Source organism: Bufo gargarizans, chromosome 8, assembly GCF_014858855.1.
Source record: "Bufo gargarizans isolate SCDJY-AF-19 chromosome 8, ASM1485885v1, whole genome shotgun sequence".
NCBI lineage: Eukaryota > Metazoa > Chordata > Amphibia > Anura > Bufonidae > Bufo > Bufo gargarizans.
The window spans coordinates 11,476,322-11,503,518 of NC_058087.1; the positions used below are offsets into that span (position 1 = coordinate 11,476,322).

The 27,197-nt window shown below is 42.1% G+C and overlaps 1 protein-coding gene across 3 annotated transcripts in view; it reads right to left on the reverse strand.

Moving 5' to 3' along the window:
- CERS6 (ceramide synthase 6) overlaps positions 1-27,197 on the reverse strand; it is a 187,363-nt gene that overhangs the window by 51,453 nt on the left and 108,713 nt on the right. For all 3 annotated transcript variants that reach the window (XM_044303672.1, XM_044303673.1, XM_044303671.1), the window contains exon 5: positions 752-802. In XM_044303672.1, coding sequence (XP_044159607.1) covers positions 752-802 — 51 coding nt within the window. The remainder of the gene's footprint in view (positions 1-751; positions 803-27,197) is intronic.

The window sequence follows — 27,197 nt, forward strand, 5'->3', positions numbered from 1 at the left end:
ATGCCTTTGGTCATATGGGGACATTGCTAGTACCTATAGAAAGAGACTCATGGAGGACCATTATAACAGCCTTTGGGAGACTACTCTGTGAAATACCTGAAAACCATTGCTTGTATTTTTACTTCAACCGCCATCAACCTCAGTGAATACTATATTCTGTTACCATCAAGCAGGCCTGGTCAAGCAGGCTAGGGGGGAAGAAGGGTTGCACCAATTTCCAAGCACTGCATGTAAGGTTAAGGGAGTTCTGGACGGAGGCATAAGCCACCAAGAGGACTACAACCACCATTCCCATCCTCTCCAACTACAGCACCACCATGCCTCCCTTGTGGGTCAGCGTGTTGCACATGGACCAATGCACAGGCAATTAGTGGGAATAAACCATACATTCCCAAAAATTGCCTGATCATGATTCTGCAATCATCTTCTCTGTATGGGGATGAGTGATCACTATTACAATTGCAAAGTGTTACTTTGAGTTATGTCGTTATGTTTCATTCACTGTAATTTACTGTGTTTTTAGCATAAAAATAAAATTTCCATTAATTTTACTGCCATGTGTTCTCCTTGGTGCTGCTACTAATCTGTGCCTCTAGTGGTATGTTCTGGACAGAATCAGTCTCCTTCCCCCTCTGGCTGCTGACAATATAATCCCTTATTCTTTGGTAGAATCTGATTACTATCTCATTTATTTGACCAGTTTCTACAGTAGGTTTATATTATTCTGTATCATTGTAAATTTTGTTGTTACCTGATAGGGATAGTTGTACCAACACTGTCTTGTGTTCCAGAGCCAAGGAGTCTAGAAATATGAAGGAAAGAAAATAGTCATTAATTACATGTTTCAAAAATACAGAGCGGCTTTCAGTATGTTTTTGCTAGTCAACAGAAAGAAAAGTAGCTTCTCTATCACATTGGTCTGTAAAAAATTCAGTAAGAATGTTATCTTCAGCGATGGCCTGAGTTAAAATCAACCATGCTGTGTAAATAAAAATGCTATACAACCATACACTTCAAACCATACACTTCAAACATTGCATACTGTACAATGCACAAATATAAGTTCCACAATGTAAATACCATCATACTACAGATCATGGTGGTTGCAAGCTTCAGGCTTCATGCCATCTATGATGTCCCCTTCCCAGAAAGGCAGATGATGAGTCCCCTGAGCCTGCACATTGATGTACCCCTAAGGCCAACACTGTCTGAAAACTCTACATGAACATCTAGAGATGCTAAGTTGCTGAATATGGTTTTCCAGGTTGGTTGTCATAACTATACCTCCTGTAGTTCTATTCTGTGCATGACAAAGTAGTCAAAGATCTCACTTGAGAGACAATGATGTCTTCATGAATGGTCCAGAGGGCAGGCCAGGAGCAGGCACTCACTTTTGCTACTTTGGATATTATTATTGAATTGATTCAATTGGAAAAAATACCTATATTTTATACACCCAAGAAAGTCAATACTATACCAGCAAAATGAGTAGACTTGGAGGGTATGTGTCTATGACCAGCTGAACATCTAAGTAATTTTATATGGGGTTTTCACTGACTTTCTGAGCACCTGTCATGTTTCCTGAGGTTCTACAATGCCCAAACAGTAGAAAAACCCCACAAATGACCCCATTTCGGAAAGTAGACACCCAAAGGTATTCGCTGATGGGCATAGTGAGTTCATAGAACTTTTTATTTTTTGTCACAAGTTAGCGGAAAATGATGATGATTTTTTATTTTTATTTTTTTCTTACAAAGTCTCATATTCCACTAACTTGCGACAAAAAATAAAAAATTCTAGGAACTTGCCATGCCCCTCACGGAATACCTTGGGGTGTCTTCTTTCCAAAATGGGGTCACTTGTGGGGTAGTTATACTGCCCTGGCAATTTAGGGGCCCAAATGTGTGAGAAGAACTTTGCAATCAAAATGTGTAAAAAATGACCGGTGAAATCCGAAAGGTGCACTTTGGAATATGTGCCCCTTTGCCCACCTTGGCTGCAAAAAAGTGTGACACATCTGGTATCGCCGTACTCAGGAGAAGTTGGGGAATGTGTTTTGGGGTGTCATTTTACATATACCCATGCTGGGTGAGAGAAATATCTTGGCAAAAGACAACTTTTCCCATTTTTTTATACAAAGTTGGCATTTGACCAAGATATTTTTCTCACCCAGCATGGGTATATGTAAAATGACACCCCAAAACACATTCCCCAATTTCTTCTGAGTACGGCGATACCAGATGTGTCACACTTTTTTGCAGCCAAGGTGGGCAAAGGGGCACATATTCCAAAGTGCACCTTTCGGATTTTGCAGGCCATTTTTTACACATTTTGATTGCAAGGTACTTCTCACACATATGGGCCCCTAAATTGCCAGGGCAGTATAACTACGCCACAAGTGACCCCATTTTGGAAAGAAGACACCCCAAGGTATTCTGTGAGGGGCATGGCGAGTTCCTAGAATTTTTAATTTTTTGTCGCAAGTTAGTGGAATATGAGACTTTGTAAGGAAAAAAGAAAAAAAAAGAAAAATCATAATTTTCCGCTAACTTGTGACAAAAAATTTAAATTCTAGGAACTCGCCGTGCCCCTCATGGAATACCTTGGGGTGTCTTCTTTCCAAAATGGGGTCACTTGTGGCGTAGTTGCAGGGGCGTCGTTAGGTCAAAACATTCGGGGCTTGAGCCCTGGATGTTTTGACCAGTGCCCCGAATGTTATGCTGGCAGTCATTTCCATACAATCTCCTGCACAGCCCGGAGCCTGACTCCGCCCACTCATGTGACTGATCAGTGCTCCTGACATCATGAAAGGTCCTTTAGCCCACTAGGAACTATCAACTCCTGAGGTAGGACATGTGAATGGAGCATTTCTAGGTGCATCTTGTGGCTGTATTCTGCCCCCTGCCCTGTACTGTACCCCCCATGCTGTACTGTGTATACCTACTGTACCTTATATGCTGTATATTGCCCCATGCCCTGTACTGTGCACCCCATGCTGTATTCTGCCCCCTGCCCTATGCTGCACTGTGTGTGCCTCCTGCCCTGTACTGTACCCCCTATAATGCACTGTGTGCCCCCTGCCTTATACTGTACCCCCTATAATGCACTGTGTGCCCCCTGCCTTATACTGTACCCCCTATAATGCACTGTGCCCCCTATGCTGCACTGTGTGTGCCTCCTGCCCTGTACCCCCTATAATGCACTGTGTGCCCCCTGCCTTATACTGTACCCCCTATAATGCACTGTGTGCCCCTGCCTTATACTGTACCCCCTATAATGCACTGTGCCCCCTATGCTGCACTGTGTGTGCCCCCTGCTCTGTATTGCGCCTGCTATGCTGTACTGTACCCCCTGTGCTGCATTGTACCCCTATGCTGCACTGTGCGTCCCCCCCCCCCTGTACCCTGTACATTGCAACCTCCCTTCTCTGTCTCTAGTGCTTGCCACTTGGCACTATCATGGCACAGTAAGGCCGATTTTACATCACGGTTTGCCATTCGTCTAATGCAGGGGTAGGCAACCTACGTCACTCCAGCTGTTGTGAAACTACAACTCCCAGCATGCATTATTGCTCTGCTCTTCTCATAACTCCCATAGAAATTTATGGAACATGCTGGGAATTGTGGTTTCGCAAAAGCTGGAATGCCAAAGGTTGCTGACCCCTGGTAATGTATACATAAAATGTATATGTTAACAGGTGACTCAGACTGACACCATCAAAAAAAATGATACGTTAATGTACACATTTTTTTTTTTAACAGACTTTGCAGGATACAAAGCGTAGTGTGCTGCGCTTTTGTATCCCATTTTCCAACGTAAACTTTAAACGGATGCCAAAAATGTGATGTGAACTCTCCCTTACATATGCACATATAGGATGCCAGGATAGTCATGGAGGAGGGGGGGCCCATACAAAATTTAGCTGTGGGGCCCAGTCAGTTCTAGATACGCCCCTGGCTGGCAGGGTCGGCCGCTCTGACTCTCCTGCACTGCACAGTCCCGCCATCCTAATCCGTATCCTGCAGTAACTGAACTTTAAAACAGCGCTTATGATCTCATTACTATCTTACACACTCAGCTCCGGAAACATGCAGTGCTGGCGGCGCTCGCTCACTGACGTCACGCGCCTGTTCCTCCCACTAGGTGGCGTAGGTGCGTGACGTCAATGAGTGAGAGCCGCCCCCCGCACTGCCTGTTACTGGAGCTGAGTGTCTAAGTCAAGATAGTAATGAGATGTGCGCTGATTTAAAGTTAAGTTACTGCAGGATACGGATTACTGAGGGGATGATCTGTGGGGTTGTCCAGACGGCTAGGCCCTTCACAGTAGTTATTAACCCGTTTCAGCAGTCCTCCATTCACTGAAGGGGGGACTGCTGAAAGAGGTTAATAACTACTGTGAAGGGGGGGACTGCTGAAAGGGGTTAATAACTGCTGTGAAGGGGGGACTGCTGAAAGGGGTTAATAACTACTGTGAAGGGGGGACTGCTAAAAAGGGGTTAATAACTACTGTGAAGGCCCATGGGGGCGTGGCTTCATGGGGTGGGGGCGTGGCTTCACAGGGGCGTGATACATTGGGCTTGTGCCCCGGATGTTTTCAGACCCTATCAACGCCCCTGGTTTTCAGACAGGGGTGCACTTAAAGGGGTTGTCCGGGATTGTGCACATTGGTCTAATAGTACTAGACTGTCTTATACATTACAAACATGCATGTACTACCTTTTGCACATATTTCTCAAGCCCCAATTCATCTAGTAAATTCTTGGGTGGAAGTGACTGTTTTCTTGTTCTCAGTGACGTACCGGGTCCCTTGCAGGCGAGCAAAGCCTCCTCCTCCGCTGCTCAGGGAGCCCGGTGACATCATTGGCAGCCTGAGTAATTATGCAGAGTGGATGGAGGGGCGGTAACTAGGCCGTACGACATCGCGCTAAGCCCTGCCCCTTTGATCCAGTGACGTGACCGGGCATGGAGTTTTATAATGAATGGAGACAGATCACTATGCTAGTTAGCATAGAAAACTCCTCCCATGTAATGTGCATGAGGAATGAATATGTATGAGGGGGGCGGGTGCAGGGACGTGATTTTAGAATGTAGAAACCGGGATAAACCGCGCTGCGCTGGGACCCGCAGTGCAGTGCGGCAGGAAGTGATCGCACAGATAAACAGATATGTAACCAATCTGTTGGGGACTGTAGGAGCCATGCTGCAGTATAAAAGCTACCTAAAAACATCTGGGGAACATAGACTCGGCTAGTAATGGTGAGTAAGCTGTTTTAAAAAAAATAAGTTTGATCCCGGACAACCCCTTTAAAGATGTTCCACCTTTGAAGGCATTGGAGAGGGCTCATCAATTGCTCCTCCCGGGAAGGACATACAATTGATGGCTTGGTACCTGAAGCTTGCAACCGACATAAATTCTGGTAGAGCAAATTTCCCATTAAAAGACTTAAACCATAAAATGTTAAAACATAAATATCCAGTTTAACCCCAAAATACATAGCAAAAAAAACACACATGGCCCAATCACTGGGCAGCTTTCATTTTTGTGATTGGTTGCTTTGAGCAACAAAGATCTTTCTCCTTTACCCTGCTTTCACACCTGAGCGTTTCTCAAACACGCGTTTTACGCACGTTTTTGTTGCGTGTTTTTATGCGCGTTTTTTGCAATAGTAAACGCGCGTTTGACGCGCGTTTGTGTGATTGACTGCAGTGTCCTATGGCCACAAACGCGCGTCAAAACGCCCCAAAGAAGCTCAAGAACTTGATTATGCGTCGGGCGTTTTACAGCGCGATCGTACGCGCTGTAAAACTCCCAGGTGAGAACCATTCCCATAGGGAAGCATTGGTTTTCATGTGTTGAGCGCTCAGGTGTGAACTTAGGGTTAGGGCTCCTTCACACAGCCCTATGAATGTGTCCTAAATCTCCCAAGTGTCTCTCATATGGAGGGATAGCCCTTACTTTTGACAGAAGTCCCTCTGTCTCTCTTTGCTCCTTAAATGTCCCTCTATTTGATCAGAGGTATAGATTTGCATTATTACACTTATAATATTGAACCAGAAAGCGCTTGTCTGGTTTCTGTCTGTATATTGTATAGTATTTCACTATTTGATGCAATTTGGACTTTAGAAATTTGTATATTCAGATAATTTTTGCCTGGCAAAGTCGCACTGTCCTGGGCCAAAAATGAGCGGGGATATTGCAAACCCTGCCTAAAAGTGGGTGTTTCTGGTCAGGAGGGGGCATGGTGTTCCCAGGGGTGGGGCTTACATGCCCCGATTTCACCAACTGAAACGTTGGTAAGTATGAGAAAAATATTAAAGTGTATAAACAGGTGCGGATTGGCCCTAGACCTTACAGGGAAATTTCCCGGTGGGCTGATGCCCAGGGGCCCACTCAAGTCCTCCTCTCTGCTGCTGGCTGGGTATATAATGAGCTCTCAGTGGTAATTAATAGTGATGAGCGGGAGGTGCCATATTCGATTTCGCGATATTTCGCGAATATTCGAATGAATATTCGTGTTATATTCGTCGAAATCGAATATTCGTAATTATTCCAATTATTGCGAAAAATATGCGATTTTTTTTTCGCGTATTGCGATTATTTATCTTGATAGTATAAGGCAACGTTCCTATGCTAATTGACTATGGCTAGGCTAATATGTGTATTTTACGAAATTTCGTGATATTGCTCTAACTTCGTCTCTTAGAATATTACGAAAATACTAAAAGACGAAGTTAGAGCAATATTACGAAATTTCGTAAAATACACATATAGATTGTAATTTAGCTAATATAGCGCTATAATCCCTTTTTTTCCCTCAAATTTTTTTTTGCCTCTTCTGAACTTAAGTTTTGTAAAATATGTACACTATTAAAAAATATTACTATAGCAGTATATTAGCTTAAATACAATCTATGTGTATTTTACGAAATTTCGTAATATTTCTCTAACTTCGTCTTTTAGAATATTCGTAATATTGCTCTAACTTCGTCTTTCAGAATATTACGAATATTCTAAAAGACGAAGTTAGAGCAATATTAAGAACATTTGCAAAAGCCGAAATTGCGATGCGAGTAATATAACACGAAATAATCGCATGAAGATTTCAACTTAGCACTGCTATATTCCATATTAGGCTAGAATATGGAATATAGCAGTGCTAAATTGAAATCTTCATGCGATTATTTCGTGTTATATTACTCGCATCGCAATTTCGGCTTTTGCGAAATTTCGTAAAATACACATATAGATTAGATTGTAATTTAGCTAATATGGAATATAGCAGTAAGTTGAAAACGCCACTGACTGGAGCAGCCAGGAAGCCAGGAATCCAAAGGACAGGTAAGAACAACTTTAGAGAAGTGGGAAAGAAAAAAATATAATAATAAAAAAATAAAAAAATAAACGAATATTCGAATTCGCGAATATATAGAACGATATTCTAAATATTCGCGAAATCTCGAAATTGCGATATTCGAGAAAAAAATTTGCAATTCGAATATTCGCGCTCAACACTAGTAATTAACGCTGTGAGAATCAGGCACTCATGTACCCGGCCAACGACAGCACATGACTGTGGCCCTATCTCCTAGGCCCCCTGCTCCATATCTTAATAAAAGACAATGTGGATGAGTACAGAAAATGGCCTCTATTGATGGCCACCACAGAGGGACAGCTTTTGGGACACTATATTGTGCTTCAGTGTGGAATATGGTTCTGAAGGGGGGACGGTATTTTGTACTATAGTATTGCTGACCCTGTCTACACGTTTTTCCCCGTCTTCTACGTCTTCTATCAACTTGGGTCCACTTTTATTTTTTTTATTTTTCCCTGGGACACTTTAAGTTCCCAGTCTGCCCCTGTATATAAATATGAAGGAAAAATGAACCTTTCACAGAATGAACCATTAGTGTCCCTTTTTGACCCTCCAAAAAGTTAAGAGGTATGTCCACCTGCTACATAAAAAGAACATAAGGTAGTTTGGAGTCCTGGTACAGAATTTGCATCGGACCAAGAAGTTTCACGTTATACATCTGGGCATAAATAATGCAATGTATATGGCAGTCTATAAAATGTCATTGATTAACACTAGAGATGAGCGAATCGAAGTTGACAAAGTGAAATTTGATCTGAATTTAAAGAAAAAATCGATTCGCACCGAATCAGAATTTCCTCACACTTCGTGGTAACTAATCAAATTTTTTCCTAAAACGGCTGCTGCACATGTGAGAACATGGAGCAAGGAACTCTGGGAAGGCGGGATCACCCATGATGCCATGCATGCAGCCAATCAGCAGCCAGCCATGTGATGTCACAGCCCTACAAATAGCCTCACCCATCTTGGATTTAGCCATTTTCCAGTGTACTTAGTGCAGGGAGAAATGTCAGCAGGCGCTAGGGACAGTGCTAGGAAAGACTTAACTGTGCTAAAAAAATGATTTACAAGTTCAGGGAAAGATAATTCAACGTGTAGGGAAAGGATAGGGAGGAATCATTCCACAGCGTTTATGTAGAACAGGGTTCATTAGGAGAGGTTACTGCCTGTGTAATAGGGACAATCCTATTACACCTTGCAGCACTGACTGGGGATCCAAATTGCTATTATACAGCTCTAATTCCAGCAAACCGTTCTTGCTAATAGGGTGCAAGTGCTGTTTGATACAGCCATTAACAGGGTTTATTACAAGGAAATATTTCTATGTCTTATTTGCCCTTGTGCGGTGCAGTTATATGTGCTAAAGCTTTTTCTGGCTTGTATTAGTGGGGAAAAAAGGCCTTATTAGCCGTTGTGTGGCAATTTATTTGCCGTCCAGCGATGCAGTTATATGTTCTACAGCCGTTTTTTGGGTGTATTAGTGGCACAAAAAAAGTATTTGCCGTTGTGTGGTGAAGTGAGAAAATTACAGCCTTTTTTGGGGTGTTTTAATTTCCTTTTTATTTATTTATCTGATCTAACAGTATGTCAGACAGAGAAGTGCCAGGCCCTACACAGGGTAAGTGGCAGAGGCCTAAATGTTCCTGGCGTAGGCACAGGTCACAGCAGAGTAAGGGGGCATGGCAGCAGGAGTCGCATTGAGAGTCTGAGCTCCCGGTGTCATCTAGCGGTCGTGTCTTGACCAGCAACCCAGCGGTTCTTGAATAGTTGACTCGGTCATCTCTGTTTTGGATCAAAATAATCAGTGACGTCAAGACAAACTTACTGCTGACACCCTCTCCACTCTGTCGGGGGGCTCTACTTGTATAAGATTTTATTAGAACAGGTTCTGTAGACATCTATGTGGAATCAGCTGACGACGGTGTAAAAGGAGTGTGCTTCTTCTTGGCGCTAACATCGACCTGTAAGGCTGAGTTCATAATTATTTGGTCAGTTTTGACCCCGTAACTGCCCAAATAAGTGAAATGTGCAGTGATTCTAAGAGCGACTGTTATCTACATGTCATGCGGACTTGCAGTATTGTTTTACTACCACAGCAGACTCCCTATGCGTGTTACTACGAGGCATAGTGTTCTACATCACTATAAAGGCTCTCTGTAGCCAGGATATAGCCTTTTTTAACACAATTCGCTGCAAATAAATTTGGATCTAACCAAATTTTTTCAAAAAATTCGACGCACTGGCCGAATCAAATTTTTTAGAAAGTTGCTAATTAACACTAAACTCCTGCTGTATAATACTGCAATGACAAAACCTCACTGCATGATGCCTTAAAAAATGAAGTGTAATTGTGATACACCGCCATATACTGCATGTGTAGCACAGGATCTATGCCACCTCACGGCATTCTGCCACCACTTCCTGTCACAATCTGAAATATTTTAAATCTCAAAACTGTACAGCCCGAGGCTATAGCTAATTGTTCGCCTGCCACGTCTATGACTGATTTTCAGTTATGCAAAACAAATGCCTCGCTAATACTTCTCCCCGGGTAATAGTTCACACTATGAATTCTTAACTATTTATGCAGCAAATCACAGCGGTTCTAATTTAGAGTAATATATAACATGCCGAATACATTTCTGACAACAGTTTCCATGAAATTTTTATATTTCTGCAACATACGTCCGCCATTACTGCCAAATCAGTCAAGCAAGGAAGAAAAGCATTGGCACATTTAAAGGCATCAGAATTTACATACTTGCTTGCCAACTCTCCCAGAAGGTCCATGGACTCCCAGGGGTGTTGGCAAAACTCCCAGGTGGTGCAGAAAGTGGCACCTGGCAGACAGCAGCCCTAACTTTATGTGGTGCCAAGATTGCTCCGCCATCTAACATAGCGCAGGCATCCAACAAAGATTGAGGAGGCAGCGCCGCTGCGTGTAAAAGGGGGCATGTATGGGCCCCTTGAAAATTTTAGATGCTGCAATCTCATTCCTCCCAGGAGGCTCCTCCAAAATGTTGGCAAGTACATTTATATCAATAAACAGTTTCTTTCCATTTCAAGACCATGCAGCTTTAAGGCTACTTTCACACTAGTGTTTTTGCTGGATCCGGCAATGCTCAGCAAAAACGCTTCCGTTACTGATAATACAACCGTCTGCATCCGATATGAATGCATCCGGTTGTATTACCTATAACATAGCCAAGACGGATCCGTCATGAACTCCATTGAAAGACAATGAGGGACGGATCCGTTTTCTATTGTGTCAGATTGTGTCAGAGTTAAACTGATCCGTCCCCATTGACTTGCATTGTGGGTCATGACGTTTTGCTTGACGGAAAGAAAACTGCAGCATGCGAATGCAACCAAACAGGACGAAATGCATTTTGAAGCATTCTGTTCTGTTCAGTTACAATTTGTCCCCGTTGACAATGAATAGGGACAAAAGCCATGGTCCACAGAGAGCTTCCAAAGCATCAGAGGGATCTCATTGTTAAAAAGTATCAGTCAGGAGAAGGGTATATAAGAATTTCCAAGGCATTAGATATACCATGGAACACAGTGAAGACAGTCATAATCAAGTGGAGAAAATATGGCACAACAGTGAAATTACCAAGAACTGTACGTCCCTCCAAAATTGATGAAAAGACGAGAAGAAAACTGGTCTGGGAGGCTACCAAGAGGCCTACAGCAACATTAAAGGAGCTGCAGGAATATATGGCAAGTACTGGCTGTGTGGTACATGTGACAACAATCTCCAGTATTCTTCATGTGTCTGGGCTATGGGGTACAGTGGCAAGACGAAAGCCTTTTCTTACGAAGAAAAACAGCCAAGCCAGGCTACATTTTGCAAAAACATATCTGAAGTCTCCCAAAAACATGTGGGAAAAGGTGTTATGGTCTGATGAAACCAAGGTTGAACTTTTTGGCCATAATTCCAAAAGATATGTTTGGCACAAAAACAACACTGTACATCACCAAAAGAACACCATCCCCACAGTGAAGCATGGTGGTGGCAGCATCATGCCAAGGGGCTGTTTTTCTTCAGCTGGAACTGGGGCCTTAGTTTAGCTAGAGGGAATTATGAACAGTTCCAAATACCAGTCAATATTGGCACAAAACCTTCAGGCTTCTGCTAGAAAGCTGAACATGAAGAGGAACTTTATCTTTCAGCATGACAACGACCCAAAGCATACATCCAAATCAACAAAGGAATGGCTTCACCAGAAGAAGATTAAAGTTTTAGAATGGCCCAGCCAGAGCCCAGACCTGAATCCGATTGAAAATCTATGGGGTGATCTGAAGAGGGCTGTGCCCAGGAGATGCCCTCGCAATCTGACAGATTTGGAGTGTTTTTGCCAAGTCGAAATGTGCCATGCTGATAGACTTATACCCAAAAAGACTAAGTGCTGTAATAAAATCAAAAGGTGCTTCAACAAAGTATTAGTTTAAAGGTGTGCACACTTATGCAACTATATTATTTTATTTTTCGATTTTTTTCTTCCCTCTACCTAAAAGATTTCAGTTTGTTTTTCAATTGAGTTGTACAGTTTATAGGTCACATTAAAGGTGGAAAAAGTTCTGAAATGATTTATCTTTGTCTCATTGTTTTACATCACAGAAACCAGACATTTTAACAGGGGTGTGTAGACGTTTTATATCCACTGTATATATTTTAATAGAAACACTAGTGTGAAAGTAGCCTTAGGCTAGAATCACACATGCAGCTTTTCTGGCAGCTTTCTATGTCACCGGCAATGCGTTCCAATGGATTGGGTCACCGGTCTACTTCTCCTTCCTGCTAGATCTACTCCTGGCTAAACGCTAGAAAAACTACATCACAAACAGCACCTAAAACTGCCTGTGTGTGAGATTACATTTCTGCACACATTTTTTCAGCAATTTTTATTTTTTACTTGTTGAAAAACACCATGAATTTTAAGTGTTCTTCGTTGTGTTTTTTAAAGTGGTTTCATATGTCTCATAAAGGGAGGGAAAGAATAAAGGAACAATTTTACCTCTTTCTTTTTTAATTCACTCCTGCATTAAAACAGCCAACGTGAATGCACTCTACACACTGCAAATATTTTTTGGAGCCTTTTTTTTATCAATTGGTTACATATGTAACACGCTTTTTCTGCTATTTTTCAAGTCATATAAAGAAGGGGAAACAGCCAGAGAAGATGCCATACCTAGAGCATGCTGCAGCCCCAAAAAGGCAAGAAAACCTTTAATGTACATGCTACATGTGGCTGTACCCTTTCTTCTCACATACACATCATTCATTTTTTTGCTTGCATTTTTTGTGCTTTTTTAATGCTTTTTTTCCCACTTTTAGGATAATATTACACACAGCATTTTGAATCAGTTTTATGGCAGTTATTGACTTTTTTTTTAACCAAAGTCAGAAGTGGAATCAAAAGGAATGAGGGGGTTGTACCTCTGTGCCTAAAAAACACCCTAATACATTTTATATTTTGAACAGGCATTTTTAATTATGTTTTTCAATTCCTATAGAGAAGCCTCTGAAAAAAAAAAAATCTAGAGCATGCTGTATTTTGCTTAAAAATGCCAAAAATGCTAAAAGGGTTTTTTATGTTCTTTTTTATAATATATTATAGACTTTATAGTAACATCAGGCCACATAAAAATGGCAGCAAAATGTTTTTTAACCTAGAGAAAACACCTACCAGCTAAGTGTGAAGTCACCATAAGGGCTCATTCACACGACCTTGTGAAGCCCGTGCCGTGGACCACAAACTGCGGTCCGCATTGCACGGGCACCGACCATGGCCCAGCCGCACGGGGAACGTGATCCCTGCGTTACGCAAAAAGATAGAGCATGTTCTATCTATTTGCGGTGCGGAGGCACGGAACGGAACCCCAGGAAGCACTCCATAGTGCTTCTGTAGTGTTCCTTTCCTTGCTTCCGTTCCGCATCTCCAGATTTGCGGACCCATTGAAGTGGATGGGTCTGCATCCATGATGCGGAATGCACACAGAATGGTGCCCGTGTATTGCGGATCAGCAAATGTGGTCCGCAATACGGCAACGGGCAGTACACGTTCATGTGAATGAGCCCTTAGGTTGTGTTCACATAAGCCGTTTTTATTCAGCTTTTTAGTGCAGTTTAAAAGGGGGTGTCCATTTATTTGTTTACCAAAAATCCATACTCGCCTGCTCCCTGCCACTCCATGCTCTTCAATGGACTTCTGGTCCCCATCTGTCAACTAATGACTAATGCAGCCAATGACTTGCCTCAGAGGTGATGTGTCCGCCAAGTGCCACTTTACTGCTGGGTCATATGCCACTGTGGCACTCGTCTCTTTTGAGGCCAGTTACGGTAATGACTCCATCTGTGTGGAGGTTGATAGATAGGGACCGGAAGTCCAGTGAAAAGAGCTTGGGAGCCTCGCAACTGGAACAAAGCAACAGGGAGCAAGTGAGTATGGATTTCTAAAAAAAAAAAAAAAAAGTTAAATCTCTTTGAGGTCAAAACTAGTAATGTACAGGTGAAACTCGAAAAATTCGAATATTGTGCAAAGTTCATTTATTTCAGTAATGAAACTAATATATGAGATAAACTCATGCAAAGCGAGATATTTCAAGCCTTTATTTGTTATAATTTGGATGATTATGGCTTACAGCTTATGAAACCCCAAAGTCACAATCTCAGGTCCCCTTTGCTCAGGGGGTGTGGATTAATTAGCCGACTACAGTGTGACACTTTGGGCCTAGAATATTGAACCTTTTTTTACAAAATTCAAATTTTAAGCTGCATTAATGTAATTCCTTTTAAGTTGCATTACGGAAATAAATGGACTTTTGTGCGATATTCAAATTTTTCGAGTTTCACCTGTATTCAAAAAGAGAGACACATATCTTTCCTATGAAGTCCCCTCTCTCTTTACAATCTACTTCTGATATTGGTTTAAAAAATGCAAAAGCGCCCTTTTAGAAGGCTAAATTAAGTTGGTTATAGAGTCATCTAGAGCAGGTGTCTAATTTGAAAGCAATGTCAATTTGTTTCCATCTGCTGTAAGGTCTAGTGGAAGGTTAAGTGTAAAACACACATACCAAAACAAGCAGAGATCCTCTGTAAATTCTAGTTTGGTAGATAATCGCTTGGGAAATACAGTTGAGAAGGAAAATTACAACACTGACAAGCGTTGCTCTTAATGTAAGGACCATTAAAGACGACATCATGATGCAGGCGAAGAAGAACAGATGTAGCTGAGCTCATTTTGCCATTTAACACAACTCATCATAAGTACAAACCTATCATTAAGAGTTTCTTATTAAAAAGATTGTGAGTAGACCTACTGAGGTATCTTAACAGGGTTGTCTTTCTTGAGATAAGATAAAAAGTAAGCAGCAGGCCCGATTCCCGGAAACACACCGTTGGTCATTTGATATCACCATAGGAAACCCTGTTCTTGAATGCCCCCCTCTGTTTTTAGAACTCATTATAGTCCCACCCATGCGTTCGGTAGAACTTCAGGTCAAAGTTCGGGTTCAGGACCCGAACTTGACCCGAACTTCACTTTAAGACAGAATGCTAAATAAAATGGCCATGGAGGGGGTTAAAAAAAAAAACTCACCTCATCCACTTGATCGCGCCATCCACCTTCATTCAGCAGGACCTGCGGTGACATCATCGCATTCACCACTTGGTGAGCGCGGTGATGTCTTAGCAGGTCCTGAAGAAAGAAGACCTGCGCGATCAAGGCTTCGCGATCAAGAGGTGAGTTTTTTTTATTATTTTTAACCCCTCCATGGCCATTTTATTTAGCATTCTGTCTTAAGAACGCTATTATTTTCCATTATAAAATGACCCGAACCTGAACCTGAACTTCAGTAAAAAAAAATCATAAAGTACGGTACGAACCCGAACTTTGCAGTTCTGGTTCGCTCAACCCTAACTATAAACCAAGATAATATCTGAAACATGTGAAGAAAATAGAAGCAGAAAGTAAACAAGTACATTGGTCCCTCAAGATACAATTGCCTCAGGATACAATATTTTCAACATACAATGGCCTTTCCTGGGCAATCGAAGTTAAAACTAGATTCAACATACAATGTCTGACAGTCAGATCCAACCAATTGATACAGCCATTTTTCAGGTAAAACACCTGTAATGGTTGTCTAGTGGCTTTACAAGACAGTGCTGTACTACATGTCCTGTATTGTTCTCTGTCTGTGCCAGGATGAACATCTCATTTGGATGTGAGGTAGGCAGTGTCAGACTGGGGTACCTAGGTCCCACCAGTAAAATTCATTCTGGGGGTCCACTATAAAGCTACATGCATATACTACCTGCCCACACTACCTGCCTTGGACATAGGCAATGTACTGTATAGCATCTCAGCAAGCCTATCTATGTCAGTCTACTTTGCCATGTGCCACTTGTGCAGGGGGTAGGGGACTAGGGGCCCACCTTGCTCAGGGGCCCATCAGGGGATTCACCTGTTCCCCTGTGCGCCAGTCCGAGCATGGAGGTAGTGGTGGCTCCACCCTTGTTTTTCTGGAACACTGTGTGCTATACAGGACCTTGACTAAGCTCCTGCCCTCATCATAGACAGTGATTTACAGCCTCCAGCATCTACTCCTGACTGTTGACTTTATTTGCCGTCATATCTGCTTATTTTTTTTAAATCTTAATTTTATCTTATCTTAGGATGACATTTGGGGGCTTTGGAACCAATAACTAGTTTTCTATTCAGTTATGAACTCAAGGTACAATGGTCTCAGCATACAATGGTTGTCCTGGAACCAATTAATATTGTAACATGAGGGTCCACTGTATATTTGACAAGCGCAGTGACAATGGCAATCTCCTAAAGTGACCCTCAGTTCAAGAAAACAAAATATCACATTAACTTGGTAATGAACAGAACACCTACCTGGTGCCCTCCTTTTCATCTTTTTTAGCTGCAGATACATTCATTCCCAGGCTCTTCTTCTGTCATCCAAGATGGTTGCACCACTTCTCAGACTACCTGGTGCACACTGTGCATTGGTAGTCCAAGAAAATTCCTGGTTCTCCAGCCCTGCTATTGGATTGGCCAGCACTGCTCACTTGAACAAAGCTGGACAATCTAAGGGCAGCAAGAAGTGACATGGGCTACCAAATGCATAGCATGCACCAGATAGTCTGAGAAGTGGTGCAACCATCTTGGATGGCAGAAGAGGAGCCTCAGAATTGATGGATCTGCAGTTGAAAAAATGACAAGGAGAGGACCAGGGTATTTTATTCATTCCCCAGTTAATGTGAATTTTTTAACAAGACATTATGTAATCAACCCTGAAAATTGCCTGCCATCAACAATTGATTGTAAGGAAATCAACAAAGTATACATGGATGGAATTTTCACTATAAAAAATAGTTTGAGATGCATCCACTATGACTCATCCCATAGAGAAATACAGGATGATTAGTTTGGATTTGTGCTATTTATTTTCCCGGTTGTAGAGTCTTCTATTCCTGACGTCTACAAAAATAAAAGTTATATCTGCACTTTCTTCTGTACATCATTTATTCTGTTTATTCTGAGCTTCCTTTATCATGAAGAGGTAAAAGAGAGATACGGTGAGGCTGGTTGGAAACTATCAAGGAAATTCTGGTTCAATCTCTGGGACCATTCTAGGAAAATAGACAGAGTTGGCATCTTTAAAGGGAATAGATATTGTTCCAGTAAGATCCGCTCTTAAACTCCATGAACACACGATAAAGCCGAGTGCCCAGAATAGGTATGGCCATGTGTGTAACCTGAAACTCCTGGGCCCCAATGCAAAATCTGTAACTGCACCCCATCTACCATGTACCAATTCCATTATAATACCGGTGTCTTCTTCTGTGGCCATGGGCCCCCCTTAGACTCTAGAGTCTGGGTGCAACCTGCTACCTCTGCATTCCCTGTAGCTAAGCAATGTATTGACAGCTTTCTGAATCGCTAGAACTGAATGTAAACACAGCATTCTGCAGAGTCCTTACCTGCATTTTTAACTGCAGGGCAACTCATTGGTCTCCTAAGTAGAGAAAGAGCAGTGATTTCAGTAAATACAGTTTCACTGATTCTTTTCTCAAAAAACTAAGTTTTAATCTGTTCAGCTCCTCTTGCCCTATAACATGCTGCCTGTGGATCAAACTGCATCTACAATGTAACAGGTTCCCTTTAAAGTCTATAGCAAATTATTGAAAAGTTTACAGACACACAAGGTGATATTTATCAAAACTGGTGTAAAACCAAAGGCTCTTAGCTGCCTATAACAACTAATCAGATTGCACCTTTCATTTCCCAAAGAAGCTCGGAAAAGTAAAAGGGGGAATCTGATTGCTTGCTATGAGCAACTAAGCCATTTTTTCTTTACACCAGTTTTGATAAATCTCTCCCACAGTTTTTGTATTCAGGGTTTGTGGAGAAATGCCCTGGGTATGGCGTTTTTCTGACATTTCCCGTAGGGTTTTCTATAGGATTTAAAAATTGTATATTTTAAACATTACAAAATTAAAAATTAAAAAAAAATTGTAAAAAATTATTTGAAAAACATCCGAAGGGGACCTCGTGGGAGACCCCATATTTTGTTTTAGAATAAATGTTTTTTACTTCTGTAATACAGCATTTGATGGAACAAGCTTTCTTATGTAACCCCTGCAGAGGGTCTAGTGGATGCTCCTGCGGCAAATTACAAGCAGGGACTTCACAGCAGCAGGCATTAGTGGTGATTCTTCTGAGGTGAAGTGGACTATAAATCCCATGAGAACTTGCTTCTCCCGGCAGACAACAGCAGAGGGACCAAGGGGAAAGGCTAAGAAAGGAAGAGAAACAGCATCCATCTTAGAGATAGCAGCATGGCCAGGTGATAGAGAGCCAGAGATCTCCCCAGACAGAAGTGAGCCCTGCTTCTGTGCAGACATCACGGCACAGTCCTGACAGCTCCTATGTTTCCAGTGTGATAAGAGAAAGCTCAGCTGGTGCATTACCCCTACAGCCAACCCTCCATCCCAGGAGGATCTTGAGCCCGATTCCACTGCCATCCAAGGTTCTAAATGCTGCAGCCCCCAGCTGGTTCCCGGGTAGGACAATCGTAAGTGCACCAAAATTAGCACACTAACATTTTCTGCAACCCGGCCCCAATATTCGGACTGTATTAACTGCTAAACAGTAAGGTATAGTAAGCTGAGTGCTAGGAGTAGATAGCTGGGAAGTGCATACTGTCTTTATCTTCTAAAGGAGAGTGTGTGTGACCACCATCACTGCTTACTGTTACAGATAGCTGGCCCCTTCACCAGGGGTTTTTCTTAGACAGAATTGCAATCTTGTTTTATGTTCTTCATCATTGTTCACCATTTCCCAAATAAATACGTGGATCAGTTAACTTCTTCCTGGGGTGAGAGTGTACTGAGCCGGACATGGGCATGGGTTTCCCAAGTCAGCCCCCTGGCAGAAAAGGAAGACCCTCCTGCTATCCTATAGAGCTCCAAGCAAGATTTGGGTGGAGGCACTGCGCCATATTGAGGTGAGAACCACCATACACCCTGCCTATCGAGGGCTGCCCAAAGGGGTGTTACACTTACAAATTCTCAGTCACTGAGAAAAATACCTCCATGTGTCTGTATAAAATCTGGGACACTTTGAGGAAAGTATGGGCTCATAGCACTGTTTGCCTGTCATTATATAGATCCATACAACACAGTTCTGTAATATGGCATTGTGCATGATCTATGATACTGAAAACTCATACCAGCTCATGTTCTAGTAAATGTATTAATTTCCTTGTAATGAATCAATGATTTCTAATTCCTGAGCTTTTTTCCTGCATTTCACTGGGCAGTATGGTGGCTCACTGGTTAGTACTGGTGCCTGGTAGTGTTGGGGTCTTAGGTTCAAATCTGACCAAGGGCAACATCTGCATGGAGTTTGAATGTTTTTCCCGTGCTTGAGTGGGAACTTAGATTGTGAGATTAGTGAGTGATGATAATGTCTGTAAAGTGATTGAAAAGAATCTCAATGCACAAATCTGAAGCTTAAAGGGGTTCTCCGGAAATTAACAGAATGAAAATACTTAAATATTTCTTTATTAAAAATATATTCTCAAATACCTTTCATTAGTTATAATGGCTCGTTTTGTCTGGGGAGCACTCATTAGGAGAAATAAAATGTCCTATCAGTCCACACAAAACCTGTCCTAATCACACAGCGCTGCCTCACAAGAGCTGCCTCATCCTCCTCTCTGCTCTGGTTGTCAGGGATTATCCTGAATACAGCTGATAAGAACTTCAGCTGAATCTCTGTAGGAATGGAGATCATGAGGAGACATGAAGTACAGAGACGAGGTGGGGATGTGGTAATGAGTAGCAGCTCTTGTATGCAGTCTCCATTTCCACAACCCCACATCACCACAGTCTGTCCTGCCCATCCTCTCTGTACTTCATGCCTCCTCATGAACTCCATTCATACAGAGATATCAGCTGTATTCAGGATCATAATCCCTGACAAGTAGAGCAGAGAGGAGGATGAGGAAGCTCCATAGCTCAGTGTGTTCTGAAGTAACTTGTCCTGCTGTGTGATTAGGACAGGTTCTGTGTGTATTAGTAGGACAGTGGCCATTTTATTTCCCCTGATTGCTCTCTAGACAATACAAGCCATTATAACTAATGAAGGGTATTTGGGAATATATTTATAATAAAGTAATATTTAAGTGTTCTCGTTTTCTTAATTCCCGGAGAACCCCTTTAATGCTGGGTTCATCCTTTTACCAAAACGATATTGGTGGTTTCTAGTTATTGCATTTGATATGAATGTTCTGATACTTCACTAATGTAGCATTCAGCTTTAAAGATTCCCATTTCCAGTGGCATATAATTAGTAAGTAAAATCCTTATACAGGATGTTTTGATGAAGTTCCCTTAGTAACAGCCTAATGAACCTTTCTTTTAGATGTCTCTAATTTACAGCACTTCATCTGAATTTACTAATGTTCCACATATCTGACATAATTGGCACGGGAAAAGCAATTCGTAAGAGCAGATAAAGGCAATTAAATGTCTTAATTGGAATTATTACTGCAAATAGACTTCAGAGTGGGTTAAAGTGATTTAAATATATATATAGAGAGACGAAAACGGACAGCAACTCCAGTGGAGTTGCTGTCCGTTTTCGTCTAAATACAAGGGTAAGCAGTGAATTCCCTGGACCTAGCACCCTAATTTCCTTCTTTGGTACAGATTGGTGCTGCCACACATTTTTCTTTTTATATATATATATATATATATATATCTTGTGTAATAGTCCCAATAGCGCTATACTTCCCTCCTCACTACAAAGCTGCGGTATTGCAGCAGGACCGCAATGCAACTGCCGCACTAATGTAGTATAGGACTAAGATAACAGTGATACCGCGCTCTAACTCTATGGATATGGGCTGCAATAACTAAAACCCCCAAGGACTAAGTACAATCTGGGTTTCTTTCCTGATGAAGGATAGCGAATCTATCCGAAACGCGTAGCGAGGTCTAGTGGTACCTGTGACTTTCCGTAGTCATAGTAGTGACGTCACATTCGCTCCGTGTGAGCGCGAACCACTATAGTGTTTCAAGAGTTGCACCACCGGCCGGGGCGCGACTCTATGTTCTATAGCACCCGACCTGTGCCTGCAAGACCCCAGGAATACCCCTCGTAAACAGAGGACCCCGTGTTAAGTGAAGCTCACCCACAAGGTAACTAAGATTGTACTTAGTCCGTGGGATGCTCTCTAACTAGAGGGTGGGGGCATTAGTTATTGCAGCCCATATCCATAGAGTTAGAGCGCAACCCTGAACCACTCTTGCACAATTTGAGCCCAATGAATCCTGGCATTCTCCTCTTGGAATATGCCTATGCCACCAGGGAAAAAAAATTCCATTGATGGAATAACCTGGTCATTCACTCCTTGGAGAGCAATGAAGACTATGCATGCAAGCAAGGGCGGACTGAGAACTTAAAGTGGCCCTGGAAAAAAATCGAAAAGTAGCCCCGTTTTTGTAGTCGGGTCCAAATTGATGGAAGGCAGGGCCAACACAAATAGTCGGGGCCAGCAATACCATATTATGGCCCATTATGCCATCCCAACAGAGCCAAATACCAAAGTCTATCACAAAATACATCCTCAAAAACTTCCAATGGCCGGCCATGAGGAGGGCTCAGATGGCCCCTTGGGCATCAGCCCACCCGGAAATTTCCCTGTAAGGTCTATGGCCAATCAACCCCTGCATGCAACTGCAATACCATATGCAATACAATAGCAAGGATTTTATCATCTAGGGTTTACACTGCAGTAGAAGTTCACAGCTGGAGGGGAGGAACACATTTCTAAACAAATCAAATTCATGTTGAATTTCCAAAAATTCGTACTGCAGCCAAATCGAAATCTTTTGCGATTCAGATGAATCTCTCAGAATGGCAGCTACAATTTTACAGATCAGAAGACAAGCATCATGAAGAAAGCCTCTGCCACCCAAAAGGGATGGTCTTTTTGCCATGTTCACATTTAAAAATAAAATCCGACAGTGCAGTGCGTTATTAACCCGGCTGTTTGTTACCACCGGCGCCCATCCATTTACCAATAGTCATATATTTTGCTGACGTTAAAGAGCTTGAAAGAGGTTGAATAGAGCCCTAGGAGTTCACACATGACTTTTCAGAGCAATTTATGCACTGTGTTAGGGTTGAATTTATTCATAACTGAATCAAATCTGCCATCCGATTCGTTAGAATCAGACTCAAAATACATTTTATAGATTGCTCTTTTCTTTTGACAACCATAAGTTCTGTGCTGCATAAGTACACTAAATTTATGTAGGTTGGAGACAGTGATTGATGATATTCCACAGGGTATGGTTTACCAATACCATACCCCCCAACATTTGATTCTGTAGTAAAATGCCCTCTGAAGCTAATTTTCATAAGACCTGTCACATATTAGTTCCTTTCTGATGGGATGGATATCCATTTATGTAGTATGCAGTTAAAGAGGACCTGTCTCATCTCTTGCTGGCATCCCCCATGTAATAACAATTCGGGAGAATCTATTCTTATGGCTCTATTCCCTTATTATTTCTACTAGAATTTTTTTTTTTTTTAATCCAGCAGTCTGCATTATGGGTACAGATGGGTGTAACCAGTTGGGGGGGGGGTGCCCAATCAGAGCTGCCAGTATCAGACCGTGCAGAGACGCCCCCCAACTGTACCCTTATTGCAGACTGCTGAAAGTTCATTTATAAACTTCTAGTAGAAATAACAACGGAATGCTACAACATAGAGTCATAAGAATAGATGCTCCAGAATTGTCATTACGCAGGGAATGCAAATAGTTACTAAAACAGGCATGTCAGGAGAGGTGACAGGCCCCATTTAAATAAGACCATGATAAAAAAAAAAAAAAAAAAAAATTGGCTAAAGCCAGTACAGTTGGTCAGCACAGGTGGTGGCAGTGCTCATGAAAGGGACAGATCTCCTGACCTGTATTGGTGTGTGGCAAGAAGTACAGTGTTATCCAGAAAAAAGCAATGTGACGTTGAATATCTTATGCGTTAATAAATACAAAAGTATTAAGGGAGTGATACCTTTACAGGCTAACCAGAAATAAACCTGAAGCACAAATGCTCCTTCTTCAGGCAAGATTACAAATGGTAGACTGAGAAACAGGCACTACACTTTCAGGATGCTACAGCAAAACATATACACACGGGGGGATTCATAATAAAATTAGCAACAAGAGGACATGGTCAGCGGAGCTTCTCTTCAATGAATTGCTTTCATTATGTGCATCAACATACAGTAATAGGGCACAATTTGGCCCATCCTGAACTCAACTGCTGTATACTGAACACAAACTCCACAGTTTCAATCATAAGGACCTCTTCGCATCTTGCTTGTTCCTGACAGGAGAAACGACCCACTTTAGACTCCTTCTGGGATGCACTTGTCAAAAAAGGCATCACCTACACCAGTGGCCATGGAGCCAGCCGGATAACTTAGCCACATACCATGGGCCACCAGCCTTTGGCCAGGGTACCAGCCTTCTAAGAGAGAATTGGACAGCTAGCTCAGGCCTTACCTCAGCAGAGGACCTTCTACAGCCAGGGAAGAGTTCAGTGCCTCGCCTGTATTGTTTTGCACTTGAGGTCCTCCAATAAAGAAGCACACGGGTTTACTGCAAATCCTGACTCTCTGGACTTAATTCCCTTTGGGGTGCACCATGCTTTATCGATGTTTTCAGAGAGCAGCAACACATGGGGACATCTTGATAGTGCCTGGGGGACGAGGCGTAGCTTTGTGGCCATCCCATACCCGGACGCTGAAATACCACTCCTGGTGGTTTTAATAGTTTAAAGGGTTTTGTAACACAGGTTATGTCTCTGTGTGTCTTCACTGTGAATTTCTATTCCATTCACTCCTCCAGCCTGCCATAAAAGATGAGGAGGACAAGTGGAATCATCCACCCAGCAAGGATAATTTCTCCTGCTGTGTTTATATTATCTACCTGTTACTTCAAGGACCATATGACGATTTCCCTCATACAGACTTCTATTATTCTTTCAGCTCATAGGAAACTCTATAATTGACTCCAGTAGTTTAGTCGGCTACTGTTGTATCACGCTGGGAAGAATTGTACCATAATTTAATTTTCACTGGTTTCAGTACGTCTTTCTGCTCGGTTTTCAAAGAAGAAAAAAATTCAGGTCTGCACGTTGCCTCCAAAAACGATTTACAAAACTATATTTTGTACAATGTGCTAATGGTCCAGAGCCGTAAAATTTTCTACTTTTCTAATTAAATCAGTACATAACTTGATATGATAAAGCCTCTGGCTGTTTATGACAATGACATGCGTTACTGGATACGTTCCATAAATCAAAAGCTAGAATTGTTACAAACTACCAAACGTGCATAGATTTTAGTAACAGACGTGTGGAATGCATGCAGATTTTGATAATACAAGCTTGAGTTTTGTGCTTTTAATGGAGGCAGACTATACAATATGGAGCGAGGACCCAAGTGTCACCGCCAGTTCTGTGAGAAGCTCTGGCAGACGTTCTTCTCTACCTCTTGTATGATGTTCTTTGTTTTGGTTTCACTTTCTCATCTCCTTTCCTTCTGCCAGGTGTCACTTATTTAGACATAATCGTCTTCCTTTATATTCCCTCCCATACTGCCTCACTTTAAAGTTTATACTACTTCCTGGATGAAGTGTTCACTGCTGGAGGCTGCATCTGCTATTTGCTCAGATAAGTCCTTTACTTTATTGCGTTTGTTTGCTGGCTTGATTCTAGGTGACCCTGACTCCCTCCGTATTAAGTGCAGGGAGCCGGTGGTCATGTGCCCTCACTATTATTTGGTTTTCAGGTGTCACACAGGCTTAGGTACGTGGGCATGCAATCGTCTACCTTCGAGACCCTTTTATGTGCATAGCAATCAGGGAGAGCTCTTAGGGTTTTATAGGGCTTACCTATAAGCTCCTTAGTTTGGGATCAAGCAGTCGCTCGTTTATTTATTAGTTCCAGCTATCTGCAAATCTCATCCATGACACCAAGGCTGAGAACCAGCCCCTGTGACACGTCTACTGCTAGCTCCTCCTGACTGGCCCATAGCTGACTATGAGTCACTAAAGTTACATGCACATGGCAGTGTAGATTAAGCAGATTTTCCATACAGGTTTTTATGTTGTTTTCGCTGCATTTTGGTACCAAATTTCCAATTGTTACTTGCGTATTTGGACATGGTATTGTCCAAGATGTCATGATTTGCATTGCAAAGGGTGAAATCTGCACTTAAAATTCCACTAAAACAACTGCCAAGTTGTAGATTTCAAAATTATTCAGAGTCAACCCTGCTCTGCACAAAAAAACTGTAAATTACAAGCTGGCCGGTATCCAATGCCAGACAAGTCTTATGATTTTTGGACTCTACTCAGCCAGCACTACAGCTCCGTCTAAAGAGAAACAAATGCATTTCTTCTGATGATTGCTGGATCCTCCAGGCTCCGTTCCAACAACCAGCACATCTCTAACAGAAGGATAACAGTATGAGAGCACAATAAATGTGCACATTCATTTTTGAGGAAATCACAATGCAAAAGTATGTTATCATAGGTCACAATGCTTTAATTATATTAGAAAAAATATGTAAAAAAAAAGCAGTATTATGGGGTGCTTCTGGTATGTTATGTTGGTGGCCCTTGTCAGCCCATTGGCCCTCTTCTGCCTTCCAGCAGTGGGCCGCCAGAATCCCATGTGCGGTCTCCTGTGGAAAGGTGCCTGAGCAATAGATTTACTAGCTTGCTGGATCCTTCGAAAGTGCACTATTTCTGCTTGTCTGCCCATGTACTGATCATTGCTCGATTCCTGTATTTTGACTCTCTGATGCCTGACCTGACCTGTGCCTGATTACTGTATTGACCCTGAGCTGCCTGCCCTGACCTTTAGGCTGTTTCTCAGATTTGAACGTACTCTGCCTTCCCTTACCTCAGGCTGTTACTGAGTATGAGTTATGCATGTCCATTGTGTGCTACACACATACTGTATGTCTCTTGACCCTTGTGGGTAAGCAGCCAACCACATGGAGACTGCTCCAAGAGTTAGCGGCCATGAACTTTCCCTGCAGTGAAGGCCAAATTTCTTTATAGGGGTTATAAGGTGATTAGCCCTAAATCAAATCCATTGGTTGGCACAATGATTCCATATCCACTGCATTAACAGTATAAAACTTAGAAACAGGCATCACATTTCTAAGATGAACTACTTCCTTTCTCACTTTTTTTAGCCTAGAAAACCCGTTTAATGTATTTATTCACCTACAATAATTATTCCATTGCACCGAGACATAATTACTGCTATGAATTATTCACTACTAAGAATCTATTCTATATTTTTACTTTTTTTTTCAAGCGTGAAATTTAGAGATGAGCGAATCAAAGCTGACGAAGTAAAATTCAATCCGAGTTTCAAGAAAAATTCGATCGGCAACAAATGAGAATTTCCTCGCGCTTCGTGGTAACGAATCGCAATTTTCCTAAAATGACGGCTATACGTGTGAGGACTCAGGACATGGGGCAAGGAACTCTGGGAAGGCGGGATCACCCAGATTGACATGCCTGCATGCAGCCAATCGGCAACCAGCCAGCCCTGTGATGTGCCACAGCCCTAAAAATATGGCAGCCATTTTAAACTCTGCCATTTTCCAGTGTTCAGAGTGCAGGGACAGACGTGTGAAGGTGCTAGGGACAGCTACTGGAAAAACCTCTATGTTTAAAAAAAACGGAAAAAAGGATTTATAAGTGCAGGGAAAGGATAGGGAGGAATCATTTCACAGCATCTTAGTGCAGGGAGAGACATCAGAAGGCGCAAGGGACATTGATAGGAAAGTGATTTACAAGTGCAGGGAGCGATCATTTGGGGATCCAAATAGTCATTAGACAGTTCTGTCATTCCAGCTTTTTGTTATTGGGCTGCAAGTGTTATGTTGAAAGCCTTTAGTGGCTTATTTAAAAATATATGCGCATTTCACTTCTGCAGTTATTTCTGTTGAAAGCGTATAGAGGCGTATTACAGTGCAAACAAAAAATATATATACGCACTGCACTGTTGCAGTTATTTCTGGTGAAAGCGTATAGGGGCGCATTTCAGTAAAATAGGAAAAATATATATGCACTGCACTGTTGCAGTTATTTATAGTGAAAGCATATAGTGGCATATTTCATTCCAAGAAATATATTTTCTCAGGTCACTTCTGCAGTTATTTCTGGTGAAAGCATATAGGGGCGTATTTCATTAAAAAA